Raw genomic sequence first — 17546 nt, forward strand, 5'->3', positions numbered from 1 at the left:
CCTAACTAGATTATTGTATTTGTGATCTTCTCATCCATCATATGAAGTATTTCTAATTCTCGGTAGGTATGTTTTTCAAGCAGGTTTTTGTAACAGTTAGCATCGCAAAAAACCATAAATTTCGAGTCTATAGTTGATCCCATTGATGCACATATAAATGGGTTTAAATGTGTCTTCGTTAATTTTCAATCTCTGAACTTGTAAATGATAAGTTTTCATTAATTTTATATCTCAATCTTTCTCTTCATATTTCTTTGTTGAATAGACAAACAGATAATTTAATTTATTCAATCGATTCTATCCCCTCGCTTCGTATCCATCAACTATCTCTCTAACATTATCTACCTTTATATTTCCTCATTGAACCAGACAAAGAATTGAATTTATTCGATAACGCCTCCCAACGTATTCATTCAACTATCTCTTCATATTTTTTAGTTTAACAAATATTATGGAATTTGTTCAATAATTTTGTCTCCCGCTCCAAACGTATTCATTCAATAAATTTCCTTTCTTCAGATTTCTTACTCCCTAGATTGGGAATTTTAATCAAGAGAATTCAATGAAAAGAAAAAATATCATTGATTTGAAAATATTTTGATCAGAATTGTGGAAGTGTTTCTCCTCCGAGTGTTTCTCTCGCGTCTTCCACAATTTTCTTTATGGTCTTTTCTTCCATCAAAATTAACTCACAGTGCTCCCTTGAAGTCGTAAGCATTTTCTCTTTACCTCTTACGAACAAACACCATATCTGTTTTGTTTTCAGGTTTCAGAAGAATTGCACTAAACCTTCATCAATTGACATGAAAAACAATATGGAGGTTAAGTTCACATTTAAAACATGTTTCTGTGTGCTGAGTGTTTTGCTCTAAATGAGAGGCATTAAGAAGCAATCTATCTGTAATATATGTAGAAGCAAGGATAAGAAACGAAGGCAACATTTTTTGTTCGTGGAAGTGAAACCGAAAATAAAAATCGCCAATCACTAGCGTCTATACAATTTACAAAACATTGACACAACCTTGGTGAAGAAATTACCTTCAAGTAGTACTAAATTAGCAAAAAGTAATAGAAAATAGTTGGCAATTCAAATTTTGTGGTGTCTTGGGGAAGAAGAAGAACAATGATGAGACTAGACGAGTTTCGGCTATTCAACATCCTTCTTAGAGGCAACGTATAGTTTGATCATTCAGGGATGCTCATAGTTATTGCTTCATGTATATTTTCGAAAGAAAACCTTTGGAGCCCAATTTTGAAATGTGACCACATATTGATTCAGCTGAACCCATGGTTGAAGAATTGCATTACAGATTGGATTCCAAAATTTAAAGTCATGCAAAGTTTCTTTCTTCATCATTCAGTCACCACAACCATTATTTGAAATTGATGTTGATTTTCTCATGCTTATAAGATATAGATGCATCAAAAGATGGGACTTACACAAAACCAACAAGAATCATATTAGCACTCTAATATCCATGAAAATAAATCATGACTAGCCATGTTAACAAAGATCATCAAAATTTACCTGAACTTTATTTTTTTAACGATGATCCTATTAAATCAAATAAAAAGATCCTATAGAGATTTAAAACCTAAAAGAACCTAAATATGTTAACTACAGATGAGACCAGATTTAGTTATTCATGTTAAGCTACCAACTCCGTGACAACTAAAAGATGAGGGGACGATTCGAAGAACTGGAGTAATATAGCACGGTGACTTGGTAGGCTCTTAACCGACCAATTACCTTAAACTTCATTTAATGTGTGTATATATATAAAAATGTAACTATAAACTACAAAAGATATGTAGATGGTAAAATGTCACTATAAATCTCAAGTTTGTTAGTACTTATACTTGATTACACGTCATGAGTTGGAGATATACTTTTGCTCTTCATTTGCCTCACTTAGAGCATCTCCAATGAGTTAGAAGTCTACTTTAGTCATGATCTTCCTCCATTTTTATGACGCACAAAATTGCTTGTCGGAGGCACAGGTCATGCCTAGTGTTATACATAAATACATACAAGCAAGCATACATAGAATGTACATAGGTATTATCGCATAAATGGATGACATTATTAAGCGGGTTACGTCGGGTAAATATTAACAGACGGGATGTCGGGTATCACTTCGAAACCCGAAACCAACCCGTTTATTTCAACGGGTCGGTCGGGCTAAACCCGTCTTCGGATTTCAGTGAGTTCTAACATACTCAGGTACCCGTGATGGGTTTCAGATTTTCAGACTTTTTTCCTAGACCTACCCCTAGGTTGGCAAAGGGTCAAAGAGTAACATAATACTATTTTGACTTGGTTACCTTCGACATCATTGACTCCAACTTAATGTTGTTAGAAGCTTTTGATGTTCATCTACTACGCTCTTTTTTTTACATCGAGTCATTACATCATACATCATCGATACATCTATTATAATAAACCAGCTCAGTCAGTTATGAGATGTATAAGTTTGACCGTCCATTTTTGTTGGGAGTTTATGATGAAGTTTTATCATAATTTCGGTGATATTTTCTTCATGCTTTAATATCTTGATCTAGTTTAAATGTAAGAATATTGAATTCTTAATTTTGATAGATAACGATATCTTCATTGGCCATGCTTTTGATTTGATACACCATACTTAAGTTGAGTTCTTTGATGGTGTATGCTTATAGATTGATAGTTAATAGTTGAAATTTTAATGTATCAAAGCTTTGGATTTAGATTTTGATTGTTTTCGGCTTTAACTAGACTATTTTCGGGGTTCGGTATATAGGTTACCGAAACTTGAGTGATAAAAAGATATGTGTGTTTAGGACGCCATTCAGACGTGTTAAGATGGATTCTAAAATCCTAGGCTTCTACACATCGGTGAGAAGAAAAAAATTCATAAAAAACAATAGTTTCTTTAGTTAGTTTATTATTTTATCAGTTTCTCACCAACCATTTGAAAGAAGAATCGTGTTAATTCGAAATTAAGAACGAGTTTGACTAGTCTCTGTGGATCGACCCCGTTCTTACCGGGTTATTACTTGACGCCCGTATACTTGCGGATGGAGACCTTTTAGGGTAACCTTTTAGGCCCATCAGTACTGCAAGTTCGTTGGGGAATTATTCGGGAGCCGACACGTTGGTGGGATGTAAAGACAATGAGTGATATCATGAAGACATGTATCATAATGCATAACATGACTATTGAAGATGAAGGACCGCTACAAACAATATTTAAGGATGTGAAATGGGTCCGATATATCGTGGAGAAATTTTACCAGACGAAGTGCTTGATTGTCTTGGTCGAATTAGAAGCCAGGAAATTCATATCCGATTGAAGTCAGATATGGTTCAACACTTGTGGAATATGAGATCTAACGATGACAATGAGTAGATTTGGACCGTTTGATTATTAACGTAAAAATTTAATTAGTAATGTATTTCATTTAGAGTTTAATTAGATTAATAATGTTGCGGTCCTCTTGAGGCTGAGCTCAGCCCCCAGATACGCCGACTAGTGTTGGAGTTGCTCTAGGGGCGCTCCAAGTTGTCTTAATTTCTTACCTGAATCTCACGACCCGATGAGGAAATAGGCCAGCGGTCACGTGGCACGATCTCCCCGACTCCACGTACAGTCTAGTCAACTAGCATTTGAAGAAAAAGAGCCGTTAGATGGATGTCCCCACTCTCCCAACGGCCATAAACTCCTCAAAATCAAACTTTCCATCAAATATGACCGTTGCTCACATTTCTCCTCTTTCTATATCTTCTCCCCCATTCTCCCCATTCCCTTCAACATCCCTCTCTCTCTCTCTCTCTCTAGACTTTCCTCTCTCTATCTCTCTAGATTTTCTTCTCTCTCTAGAGATCACAAAGCATTCACCAAACCACAGGTTCTGAGATTACAAAAAAAAAAATAATCTGAAAATGGGGTTCTCAATCAACAATGATTTATCATCTTCAATGACACAATCACACTACCGAACTCAAAAAATCTTTCTTCTATCAAATTACATCCTATTAGGAGCATCATCAAGTTGCATCTTCCTAACTCTTTCTCTTCGTCTAATCCCATCTCTCTCTGGTTTCTTCCTAATCCTCCTCCAAATTCTTACAATTGCAGCTGCAATCTCCGGTTGTGCCGTCGCCTCAGTGAGAACTAGTCAATGGTATACTACCCACATGATTGGAACGGTTCTAACAGCTATATTTCAAGGTGCAGTATCAGTATTGATTTTCACAAGAACAGGGGAAGTTCTTGGAGATTTGAAATCTTATGTTAGAGAAGAAGATGGTTCAATGATATTAAGATTATCTGGTGGGCTTTCAATCACAATATTTTGTTTAGAATGGGTTGTTTTAGGGCTTGCATTTGCATTAAGATATTATGCTTATGTTGAAGGAAGTGATGGGAATTCAATCAAGAGAAGTGCTAAAGTTCAAGAAGCAGAGGAGATGAATGAATGGCCACTGGCTTTGAATGTGTAGATTGAAATTCTCATATAATTAGACTTGATATGTTGTTGTTTTTTTGGAATTGTTTTTTTTTTTTTTAATTGTTCAGCGTGTGCCTCGAACCCTTGACCTCTAAGGTGGATACCTCTTACCACTCCAACCAAGGGTTGTTGGCAACTTGATATGTTGTTTGTGTTTGTTGTTCGATTTCGACTCGGATTGATGAAAACTACATTATAATTATTATGTTGTTTATAATTGAAGTTCTTATTTGGTTCTAAATTTTAATGGTGTTTGTTCCCCCTTTCTCTCCTTTTTCATATTTTACAATTTGTTTTTTTTTTTTTGAGTAAAATTCCTTTCTTTTTTTGAAGAGTTAACTTGTGGGTGTGGTTATACTTGTCCCCAAGTGGTCTTGGTCTTCCCTCCACAAACTACAATGGACCTGAAAGGCTTTGGTGAACCCGGGCTTTGATACCATTTTCGTCGGTGTGGTTTTTGGTCTTACTTGCCTTAAGTGGATGGGGCCTATCTCACCTGAAAAACTAGCTCAAGAAGTGAGGCTTTGTCTTACACTTATAAGACGACCACTACCACAATGGACCTGAAAGGCTTTTGGTGAACCAGGACTTTGATACCATTTTTGTCAGCGCGGTTCTTGGGTCTTACTTGCTTTAAGTGGGTGGGGCCTATATCTCACCTCAAAAACTAGCTTAAGAAGTGAGGCAAACACTTACAAGGCGACCATTGTGTTACTTATAATATCTAACATTGCCTTCCTAGCTAATACGAAATTGTTATTAAACTTTCTAGCTATAATGCGTTTCTAAAAAAAAATGTCTTGTCTTCAAATAACTACGCTTTCAATCCTTTTGAAGAAGGACTAGCAAAATCGCTCGACACTACGAAGTGCAGTTGATGAGTTCTGATTCTGCAATTGCAAAGAGTAATTTGAAAACTATAATTTTTTTAAGAACAAAGTATAATCCACTTTCCCTCTCCCTGTTATTACTAACAAAAAAGATTCAATTCAGTTTCATCAAGTTAGGAGCACAAAGGGCAAAGCTTTAAACACTTCAAAGTGCAATAGCGAGTCATCGGTATTAAGAGAGGAATTTAAATTATTGCATAAAGAGACAGTGAAGTTTCTTGTTTTTCTGGTGTCTCTAAGGTTAGGATGAAGTTTTATGGTCAAGATTTTGTTAACAATTTGTGGTTCACAATTTGAATTTCCTCTCATTCAAGGATACTGTAAGAAATTCTAAGAACTCTATTTTATTTCCAATCAATGATTTTCTAGTTTATTACAAGTTTATTTATACTAATGAAAAACAAAGAAGAAGAGAAAGGAAAGATTAGAAAGTTAGTTAGACAACTAAAACAGAATTAGTTGTAACTAACTTTAGTTGTTTATTCTTGTTGTAGGTTGACTGGTCAGAGGTCTTTGCTTGACTCGGTTTGACCAGAGAGTTTCTTGGTCTTCACTTGACTTGACATTGGTCTTCTCTTGACTTGACTTTGACTAGGGTCTTGGTCAGGATATAACCTAGATATAAAAGGCAAAGTTTTGCCCTAAACTCTCATTTCGACTTCTCTCTATTTCTCTGTAAAAACCCTAGATTCACACCCCCCTCAAACTCATAGGGAGGAGCTGCGATGAAGCATGAGTTTGCTTCGAAAATAGGTGAACAGATCAAGTGAAACCCCTTTGGTAAATATATCTGCGATTTGTTCCTTCGTTGGGAGATGATGAACCACCAAAGTTCCATTCGAAACTAGATCTCTGACATAGTGGAAATCGACCTCTATATGTTTCGTTCTGGCATGAAATATGGGATTTGAGGCTAAGTATTTCGCACTAATATTGTCACAGTAGAGAAGCAATGGTTTCTTCAGAGAACAACCAAGTTCATCCATAAGGTACGTAATCCAAACCATTTCTGTAGCAGTGTTAGATAAAGCTTTATATTTTGCTTCCGTTGAGGATTTTGCTACTGTTGCCTGCTTTTTCGAGCACCAAGAAATTAGGGTTTTACCTAGAAACACACAGTAGCCTCCTGTTGACTTGCGTGAGTCAGGGCAACCAGCCCAATCTGAGTCTGAATAGGCTGTTAATGTTGTTAAATCTGAAGGAGAGATTAAAATATCTGAACCCAAAGTCCCTTTTACATATCGCAAGATTTTCTTGACCAAAACTAAATGAGTATTTGTTGGTTTGTGCATGAACTGAGCGGCGTAATTGACTGCAAAGGAAAGATCAGGACGGGTCAAAGTGAGGTATTGTAAAGCCCCTACTAAACTCCTGTATTCTGTTGGACTTGGTAGCTCATCTCCATCTGTAAGTGAGACTCTTTTACCATCTGATACTGGTAATTTTGATGGTTTTGAATTCAATAAGTCTGCTTTCTGAAGTAGTTGAAGTGCATATTTGTTCTGTGTGAGAATGATAGACCCTTGCTGTTGAGTATGAGTTACTTCAATACCCAGGAAATAAGCTAATGACCCCAAATCCTTCATTTTAAAAACCATACTCAACTCCTTTATGAGACAATTGATTTGGGAGTCAGAGCTGCCTGTAAGGATGATATCATCCACATATAGTAATAATATCATGTTGTCTGCACTAGAGTGATACACAAACATGGAGTGGTCTGTCTTGTTCTTGTGAAAACCATATGAGTATAGAAAGGAAGCAAATTTGTTGAACCATGCCCTTGGTGCTTGCTTTAGCCCATATAGGGCTTTGTGTAAATGACACACATAAGATTCTTTTTCAGACTGAATAAAACCAGATGGTTGGACCATAAAAACATCTTCATCAAGAGTCCCATGAAGGAAAGCATTTGAGACATCTAACTGCTTGATGTGCCGTGACTTAGTAACAGCAATTGTGAGTACTATTCTAATGGTATTTGATTTGACCACTGGACTGAAAGTTTCTGCATAATCAACTCCCTCTTGTTGATGAAAGCCTTTAGCCACAAGTCTGGCTTTATATCTTTCTATAGTACCATCACTCTTTTGTTTGAGTTTGAATACCCATTTGCAGCCTAGAACATTCATACTCTTACGATATGGTACTAGTGACCAAGTTTTATTGTCTAAGAGTGCTTGATATTCATCTTGCATAGCTTTTGTCCATTCAATGTGTTTTGCTGCCTCTTTGTAAGTAGTTGGCTCAGTGGGTAATTGTAGAATAGACAAATATGCAACATTGATAGTGTGAGGTGATGTAAAATGGGCCACAAAATCAGAAGGAAGGGTTTTACTTTTGATTATACCATTCATTCCTCTAGTAGTGACCTGTCTAGTCTGCTGAATTGGAACTAAACCAAGCTGAGATGCTGGTGTACTAGTTCTAGAATTAGCAATGCCCATCTCACTTGGAGATTGAGTTCTAGTAACTGAATTAGCTGGTGAACTAGTAGATGTACTAGGTGTCCCTAATTCAGTGATATGTCTGTGCTTTCTCTCTGCCTTTCCATTCTGTTGTGGAGTATATGGACAAGAACACCTGAATATTATCCCATTTGAGTCCAAAAACTTTCTGAATTCTCCATGTTTCAATTCAGGAGCCCCATCAGACTGAAAATATACTATCTTTTCCTTCAAAAGATTTTCAGCTGCAGCCTTGAAATGAATGAAACACTTTGTGCTATCAGATCTAGCTTTCATAGCATATATCCAACTAAACTTGCTGAAATCATCTAGAAAGAGAATATAGTACTTTGCCCCATTTGGGGTTGCAACAGGGGCTGGTCCCCATATATCACAGTGAACCAAATATAAGGGAGTATTAGTGGTAGTAGTGGACTCCTCAAAAGGCAGACATTTGCTCTTGCCTAAAGCACAAGATTTGCACAAAGTCTTCTCATTAGTAGTTGATAATGCTATCTTCTGTTCATTATGTAGTTGAGTAATTATACCATTGTGGGAATGACCTAATCTTGCATGCCATATATCATATTGAACTGCAGTAAGAGCCATATGAGCTGAGATGATTCTGTCTTTTAATATCTTGTTATGAACTTCAATAGGATATAGATTTTGTTTCATAGGACCCTCAGCCAATATCTTTTTGGTGCATAAGTCTTTTATAGTATAACCCCATGGTAGAAACTCAATTGAGCATGAGTTATCTCTTGTAAACTTTGACACAGATAAGAGATTCCTTTTTAGATTTGGAACACACAATACCTTGTTTAGTTCAAATGAATGAGTGGCAGTAGATAAATCAGAAGACCCAGTGTCTGTAATAGGAAGAAATTTGCCACTACCCACCATGACTGCCTCTGTCCCTTTATAGGCTTGAATTGATTTCAATATAGAAGCACTATGAGTCATATGACTACTTGTTCCTGTATCTGCTAGCCATGTTGTATTTTGATCAGTTGTAGTTGTAGTGACAACATGACATTCTTCTGCTGTACTGTTAGATGATTCACAATCAAAGAATACATCTTCTGCCATATTTTGAACAATAGCAGTGTGACATTCTTGAAATACCTCATCATCATTTGAAATATGATAACTTTGAGTCATATTAGAATCATATAATTCAGCATTATTACATTCTAATAAGACCTCATCTTCATAAAGATATGAATGTGAATCTGGCATATGTGTAGAATTTTCTAAGGAAAGATCTTGCTTATCTTGTGATTCAGAGTGGTAACCCATATGATTTTTATTTTGTTGATATCTAAAATAACAGACACCTGCTGAATGCCCCCACCTTTTACAAATTCCACAAGGAACTTTTGAGAAATCAAAATCATCTGCCCTTTTTCCTTTATAGTGTTGATTTGAACCTCCTGACACTTGAGAGGATGATATATTCTCATCTTTTTTTACTAAGGGTTGATTCTTATAATAAGAAGGAGAGGGTTTATAACTCTGTCTAGATTGTTGTTGTTGGTTATATCTCCTCACATAATTAGCCTCATGGTCTACTTCTCTTGATAATAACCATTGTTCATGTTGTATTAACCTAGATTTTAGTTGAGCAAATGTTAAGTGCTCATTGTTTGCTCTCACAGCAATGGTAAACTGATCATAATCAACACTTAACCCTTGAATAGCAATTCTTACTAGTTCTGTTTCATTTACTTTGTCATTAACAGATAGTAAAGAATCAGAAATTTGCTTTAATTCCCTGAGATAGACAGATATAGTAGAGTTTCCCTTTTTTATATTTTGCAATTTCTTTCTCAATTGGTCTTTTTGAGACTCAAGACCTTCATTGTGTGTAAGAACAAGATAATCCCATATTTCTTTAGCAGTTTGAAGGCCATAGGTATCATAATAAACAGATTTGGAGAGAGTACTTTTGAGATATGATTTCACAAAGTTCTCTTTACTCCTCCACTGTTGGAAGTCTGGGTTTATTTGTTCAACTCCATGAATGAAAGTAAGTTGTGGAGGTGCTTCAATTGTGCCAGTGACAAACCCTAGTAACTCATAAGTACTAAGAAGGGTTTCTATTTGGTCTTTCCACATAAGAAAGTTAGAATCATCTAACTTTTCAGTGATGAAACTAGTAACTGATGAAATTGGGGGCAGATTACCTATATTTGAAGTCATTTGCAGAAAGCTTGAAGAAAAGCCTGAAAAAACAGTAAGTAATGTTGTATTTTGTTGTAGTTTTGATGATAATCTTTGAAATCTTGATTATAATGTTGAATCTTCTGAATTTTGATATTGAGTATTCTGAATTTTGATATTGAATGTTGAATTTTCTGAATGTTGAATCTTTTCTTTGATTGCGAGATGATGATGATTGTTATTGAGCTCAAAGAACCCTAGCTTTTGGATCACAAAAGACCTAGTCTGATACCATGTAAGAAATTCTAAGAACTCTATTTTATTTCCAATCAATGATTTTCTAGTTTATTACAAGTTTATTTATACTAATGAAAAACAAAGAAGAAGAGAAAGGAAAGATTAGAAAGTTAGTTAGACAACTAAAACAGAATTAGTTGTAACTAACTTTAGTTGTTTATTCTTGTTGCAGGTTGACTGGTCAGAGGTCTTTGCTTGACTCGGTTTGACCAGAGAGTTTCTTGATCTTCACTTGACTTGACATTGGTCTTCTCTTGACTTGACTTTGACTAGGGTCTTGGTCAGAATATAACCTAGATATAAAAGGCAAAGTTTTGCCCTAAACTCTCATTTCGACTTCTCTCTATTTCTCTGTAAAAACCCTAGATTCACAGATACTAATGTTAGAATTTGGCTCTTCGAGACGCCCAAACTAATCCACTTCCTATATAAATTCAAAATGATATGAATTTGATTAAGATATTTTATAGTGAGATGAGATATTTTATAGGTTCGATCGTTCTCGGAGTTGCCCCATACGTTTGAGATGAATTTACGAAATTGAAATGGTCGGTCGGAATTGAAGGGTCGTATCTATGTCAAATGTCTTTTCTCTCTAGAAAATATTGAGAATCTCTGTCGTCCACCCTAGTTTCATTTGTTATGTGACAAATTAATGGTGATATTGTAACATGGTTGATGATCTAAATACTCGACTTACTTCCCTTTGACATAGACTTCTTTTAACTTATTATTGGCTTACATCAATGATAGAAGTGGGCCAACTTAAGAAAAGCTTAGGCAGTAGATAGGCTTTTGGAGTTTCGAGAAATTGCATTGAATAGTGTAACAATATGTGACAAGAGTTTCACACAAAATGTCAAAAGTGGAAAAGGTACTAAAAGTTTCCACTAAGGTATGGACCTATTGCCACATAAAATCTTCCCCATAAGGTGAAGAAATGCTCATACATATATAGGGATGAAAATCACTTCCCTCAAGTAGGATGAGGAGGAATATTGCAATTTGAATGGTGAAAATTTAAGATGCCTTCTTTATCCTTGAAATTCTATTGTTCAAAGAATTCGATAACATTAGTTGATCTTTCGGTAGCAACTTTTATAAGTCACATATATTTCCCTAAGATTCGAACGATAAAATCGATTTCACATCACTAAAGATGCTAGAAGCATTCCACCACTAATTTCTCGGCCGACTTTTTTTTTTCTTGTCGAATTCTTATTGTAACAACTCATTTTAAACAATAATAGGCACTCGAAAAATGTGACATAAAATGCTACATATATCCTACTAAGCAAGAAACAGAGAAGAGTTAAGAGTGTTATTAGTGGCTTGAGAGAGATAGAGAGGGAGTAAGTTATACTAACTAGCAAGAACAAAAACAATGGCTTCTCTCTCTAGAACAATGACTTCTCTACCCAAATCAAGATCAGGGTTTTCTTCTGATCATCAAATACTTAAAATTTATCAGCTTCCTTCATCCATGAACTCGAAAATATCTTTTCAAGTTGGGAAAAACATTCCATTACCACTTGTATGTAAAGCTATTTCTCTCAAGTCACAAACAGAGATTGAAGCTTTACAAACAAAGTTTGAAGCTTCACAAACGAAGTTCGAAGCTTCACAAACAGAGATTGAAGCTTCAAAAACAGAGATTGAAGCTTCAAAAATAGAATTTGAAGCTTCACAAACAGAGATTGAAGCTCCTAATATTGCTAAAGATGTTTCTAAGGTGCAACTTCCATTAACAATTCACTAAATCTTTTATCTAGTTTTGTTAATTTGATTGAAACCATATGAAGTTTGAGTTTTTGTGATATTTTGTTTCTACCATTTGATTGATTTTAGTCTATTCATATAAAGATTAATCCATTTTCTTCTTATTGATAAGCATTTGTTTCATATCTGTTTTCTCCAAACCTTTCTACTGAAAAGTAGATAAGTTCACTTCTATAGGTTGAGTTTGTGGTCATCCAACTCAAAACCATTTGGCAATGAGTGGAGAGGACCTACACATTATATTGTTAGTTACTAGATCACCCTTCTCCAATATGGGACTATTCTCACACGATAGATTTCATGTTAGAAAAAGGAGAAAATATTTCACTTGCTAGATAGTAAAGAAATAAGTTTTGCTACTTCAAGTCTCTAGGTAAATTGTGATAGATCCTTATCGCTTTGAGGAACATTCGAAATCTAGTGCTGTATCTGGGTCCTTAATCTTAGTAAGCCGACGCCTTTTCCCTTCGCCAAGAACAAAGCCTTGTGTTCGGAGGCGAAAATAGGAACAATGTCATTACTGGCAGGCCTTGAGTCCCATGAATGGCAACAGAGCCAAGGACTCTCGTCTTAAGGGTGAGCGCATGTCGTAGTCTGATATCGCTTTCGAGAACGTGTAGGGGCCTTTTGGGTGAGTGGGTTAATCCGGAACAACACCTTGTGCTCTTTAGCGGTCTTAGGTCTTGGTATCAAAAGAAGAAATGATATTTGTAATTGCTTTAGATAATGGTATCTTTTGTGGCGTTGTGCTTGATTAACAGCTTATAGGGAAGACACCGATGGTATACCTAAATAAAATCGCGAAGGGTTCTGAAGCAAAAATTGCCGCCAAGCTTGAAATTATGGAGCCATGTCGTAGTGTCAAGGACAGGTATAGAACAACCTAAACATACAAAAACAAAACAAAAAAATTGGTTATATATAACGTTGCCTTACTAATGAATGTTTCTCAATCTTTGCTTCAGAATAGGTAACAGTATGATATCTGATGCCGAAGAGAGAGGACTTATAACACCCGGAAAAGTAAGTAACTTAATTTACAATTTCATATCTTATTCTGAAATAGCGATCCTTTACCTAAGAAATACACATTCTTTATATCCTAAAGACCTGAAGAGCCGAGCTATGAGTCGTTAAGAGGACTCGCGGTTGATATCGCATTTACATTTACATTTTGTAGTTTTATACACTTAAAGAGGCTAGCTTTTGTTCTGATTCTTGTGCAAAATATTTGTGCTTTGGTATATTTTGAAGAGTATTCTGGTGGAACCAACCACTGGCAATACGGGTATCGGTCTTGCATATATTGCTGCTGTGAAAGGATATAAACTCATCATAGTAATGCCTGAATCTATGAGTATGGAAAGACGAATCATTTTGAAAGCCTTTGGAGCTGAGGTAGTTCTTACAGAGTCGACAAAGGACATGAAAGGAACAATTCAGAAAGCTGAAGAGATTCTACAAACGACACCAAATTCGTTTATGCTTCACCAATCGAACAATCCTGCAAATCCAAAGGTACCCAATGTTCAAGCAATCTGTTCCTTCTATTCCTTCTCTAGTTTTACGTCATTCGACATAACATAGTGAATCAATAAATCTTCGCTTTGACCTCGGCCCAAGTTCTCGCACTTGCTCTTTTGTGCCCCCTTCTTGTGCTCGTCGGGGTACTGGACTACTGGGTTGTTGGTCTACCAAGCACTTGCACATTGCTCTTGTCGCCAGCTGGGTAGGCGGAGCGCTCGTTATCCTTATTATTCCTTGTTATTATCTTCTTTTTTTCATTCACCGTGTATGACAGTCGAGTGCCAAACACGGGAGTACGCCCTTATTAGTGTCTGTCTTGCGTACGGAGAAAAAGGACCATTTAATATAATTGAGCTCTCGTTAATGTGCTTCGTGCAGATTCACTATCAAACAACTGGTCCAGAGATCTGGGAAGACACAAAAGGCAAAGTTGATATCTTTATTGCAGGGATAGGAAGTGGTGGAACTATTTCAGGTGTTGGTAGATTCTTGAAAAAGCAAAACCCTAACATAAAGGTAAGGTTCATAACATACCCATGTCTAGGGTTGATATGAGTATCATAGTGGGGAGGTTTTCCTTCCCAAACAAGTTCTTGTGCTCTGATTTCTAATTGAGTTTATGATTTAGGTTATTGGTGTGGAACCAAAAGAAAGTAACATACTTTCAGGAGGAAAACCTGGTAAGGCAACACATTTGCATCCTGTGAAGTTTGGTTTAAAGAAATGTTAATTTGGAGATAGGATTTTATTTATGTCTATGGGTCTATAATATATGCAGGTCTACATAAAATTCAAGGTATTGGAGCAGGTTTTGTGCCAGGGAATTTAGACCTAAATGTAATCGACGAAGTCTTAGAGGTCCTAATCTTATCTCTAATATGTGCTTATTTTATTTAATCATATTTCGGTTCGTAGTTATTTTCCTCTTGTATTCATCTGTCAGGGGTGTTCATATGATTTTCTATACGTGTTAGGTGTAACTGGTATACATCGTGTCAGATCGCGGTGACATATAGGCTAAACTTTCATATTGTTTTGCTCCTTAACAGGTATCTGGAGATGAAGCGATTGAAACAGCAAGGCAATTGGCACGACAAGAGGGCTTGTTGGTGCGTACTACTTACTAGTTTGTCTCAAGTTCGATTTACTATATGTATCTATAAAAAGCCATGTTTAAAACTGACGAAACAATTGCTCGTTGTATCTGTTTCGCGTCTAAATGTGGTGTTGTACACAAATGGTTATAACATAAGAATAGATAAAACTATCAAAGTTATAACAGTACATTTACGAAAACTTGTTACATATACGTGGCTATGTATGTATTCTTTTTTTTTTTTTTTGGAATCGCTATGTATGTATTCAATAGCTAACACACTTTACCTAAATTCTAATGTGTCATGTAGGTTGGCATTTCTTCAGGTGCTGCAGCAGCCGCTGCTATTAGAGTCGGAAAGAGACCTGAAAATGAAGGAAAGCTTATCGTGGTAAGAAAACTTTCGTTTCTCTTGGTTATTTGATCCGAAGCTTCTATCTCCCGAATATAAAATGAAAAGTAAGACTAACAATGCAAAATAAATTGAGTCTGAGTCAAGGAATGACTTGACTTGTAGTCAACTTTAATAACACATATATTAGCATAATAGTTAATTCTTACTTTTCTCTTAATTTAAATGGTCATTAGTGTTAATTCTTATATTTGCAAGTAATTGTAGTGGGGGGCGGAACCCGAATTTCAAATTAGGAGTTGACATAAAGCTAAGATTATGGGAATTAAAATCTATATATTTGCGTATGCTCATAGTCTGCCCAACCCGTCTTCAGATTGGGTTTTGCGCGACTGATGTGGCCGGACAATATTGAAAGAGAGATTAAAGTCTTTATTTTTCTCTCTCTAAATCTTTTCCAGTTACATCACCCGATTGAGTCCAGCCAGAAAATGAGTTGGTCAAAATGTCATTTTCATATGTTTACCCCCTTTAGTGCTTGCAGATAGGCAAGGAGTTGTTGTAAAGGTTAAAATTATGAACTATTGAATGCATTGAAAAGAAGAAAAGAGAGTAGAAAATAAAGAGGGGGATTCAAACCCCATATATGTAAACTTGCTATGTTGTGTACTTCGTTGACCAAATTTTTTTTTATAAGACCATATGATAGTTTGGCATTTCTCCCAATCTTCTTAAACCTATAATGACTATTGAACAACAAAAATAGTCACATTTTTTAAAAAGTTGTTAAAACAGTTATATATCGACAAATTATTTAACATGTCCCCCCACTTCGTGGTTTAGTGGTTGGATCCGGAAGTCCTAGGGTCGATTGTTAATAGAGATTTATTGAACTTGAGTTATTAGGGATATAAATTAAGTAAATGTTGAAATAGATGAACTTGAAGTCCCAAAAGATAGTCATATGGGTCTTTATATGGTCTTTGGGATTCAAAATGTCATTTATAATGACCGTTATATGGCTTATGTAATTCATAATCAACTACTATACTATATGTTCGTGATGTATCGAGTCTATGTCAACAAAAGAAAAAGAAATTATTCAACATAAGTTCTATTGTAGAAAATGCATAGTTATGAGTTTGATCCATGTTTATGTATGTTTACAGGTTGTATTTCCAAGTTTTGGAGAAAGGTATCTGTCCTCTGTTCTTTTCCAATCAATCAGAGAAGAATGTGAGAATATGCAGCCTGAACCATAGAAATGGAAACTACTCATGTGACCCAAATAATTGGGAGTTCACTTCCTCTTCCTCTTTATTTCTATTAAAAATGCAGGCCTACCCAAAGGAAATGAATAAAGTAAACTATTTAGAGCTATATACCACTATCAAATGAATGAGTCTTTCTATATTTAAATGTTAGATCTCATGGCTCCCTGTTTGGGTAATTTGACATTTGACGGTTAGTTTGTGCTTCGTTATATATGTAACATTGATGAACTATAATAATTACAGTAAGAATAATGCTACAAGAGACTACAAGTCCAAGTATATTCTATGTCTACACGAAATCAATCATTTCCATTTTTGAGTCAATTCTCTTTTGATGAACTTTTTCACTCTTGATGGACGGTTGATTCCTATTCTGGTCTCGCGTATGGCTACTTTTGTAGTCTATTTTAGTCTCGGGTATGGCTCCGGTTGACGACCTTGACCAATTATAAATGGCTATCTGTAGAAAGTTTATTTTTGCAAAGACATGTCTAACCTGACGAATGGGAGGATACTCTTCGCTGGAACGGATAGAGAAAGAGAAGGAGAGATAAAGAAGAAGAAGGATGAGAGAGAAATAATGGTGGTGGTAGACGAAGGTGAAGAGAGAAATATTTGAAAAAGATATTAAAAGTCGCCTACAATGTGAGTTTACAGCGACCCTGGTCGGCATGGAGAAAAAGTGGTCAACTAAAATTGTTACCCTATAACAATTAAAAAATAAATTGGTCAACTATAGCCGACTAATTTTCGACGATGTCCGAAAAATATTCTCAATTTATTTGGACTCATAATTCTATAACTATACACATTCTTATTGTTGAAAGTGTCTTGAATATGGGTTGACATCTAATCCAGTTACGCCCCGCCAACCCGCTTATTTCTATTTTGCCACGAAATTTTGAACTCGCTAACAGGGTTGATCACCGAGGCAAAGTTGGTATATGAAGCAAGGCTCTGATGTAGAGTAAGGCTCCAAGACAGAACTGATATGCAGAACAGGTTTTTTATGTCGGTTATATGTTAGCGTATCCATGTAGATTTCAGATTTAGAAAGAAAGAGTCGATGAGGCAATGCGTCGGTGGAGTTAGGTTTTAGTGGTTATATAAACTAAACCTTGGGATATCTTAGTAGATTTTTCTCATGAATCTCTTGTGTAACTAGTTTGCTTATCATAATGGAAATCATCGCGTCATTGTCGTCGTGGAGTAAGTCCCACCAATCGA

The 17546-nt window shown here is 35.8% G+C and overlaps 2 protein-coding genes across 4 annotated transcripts; both read left to right on the top strand.

Moving 5' to 3' along the window:
- The first annotated feature begins 3801 nt into the window (after positions 1–3801).
- Positions 3802–4732, top strand: LOC147568845 (uncharacterized). Its single transcript, XM_086671468.1, has one exon. It carries the CDS (start codon positions 3923–3925, stop codon positions 4481–4483), a length of 561 nt encoding a protein of 186 aa, XP_086527594.1. The 5' UTR covers positions 3802–3922; the 3' UTR covers positions 4484–4732.
- Positions 4733–11273: 6541 nt separating this feature from the next.
- LOC147568846 (cysteine synthase, chloroplastic/chromoplastic-like) lies at positions 11274–16603 on the top strand. Of its 3 annotated transcripts, XM_086655242.1 has the most exons (11): positions 11598–11937; positions 11980–12023; positions 12832–12941; positions 13036–13093; positions 13325–13588; positions 13976–14113; positions 14226–14277; positions 14376–14455; positions 14647–14706; positions 15004–15084; positions 16215–16603. In XM_086655242.1, the coding sequence occupies exons 1-11, from the start codon at positions 11676–11678 to the stop codon at positions 16305–16307; spliced, it is 1242 nt and encodes a 413-aa protein (XP_086511368.1). In that variant the 5' UTR covers positions 11598–11675; the 3' UTR covers positions 16308–16603. The 3 variants fall into 3 exon arrangements, with proteins under 3 accessions (XP_086511367.1, XP_086511368.1, XP_086511369.1); XM_086655241.1 differs by having other exon boundaries at positions 11274–12023; XM_086655243.1 differs by lacking the exons at positions 11598–11937; positions 11980–12023 and having other exon boundaries at positions 13041–13093.
- Positions 16604–17546: the final 943 nt, after the last annotated feature.

Source organism: Eschscholzia californica, unplaced genomic scaffold (assembly GCF_041429995.1).
Source record: "Eschscholzia californica isolate CP2 unplaced genomic scaffold, dmEscCali1.0.p SCAF_1, whole genome shotgun sequence".
Classification (NCBI taxonomy): Eukaryota; Viridiplantae; Streptophyta; class Magnoliopsida; order Ranunculales; family Papaveraceae; genus Eschscholzia; species Eschscholzia californica.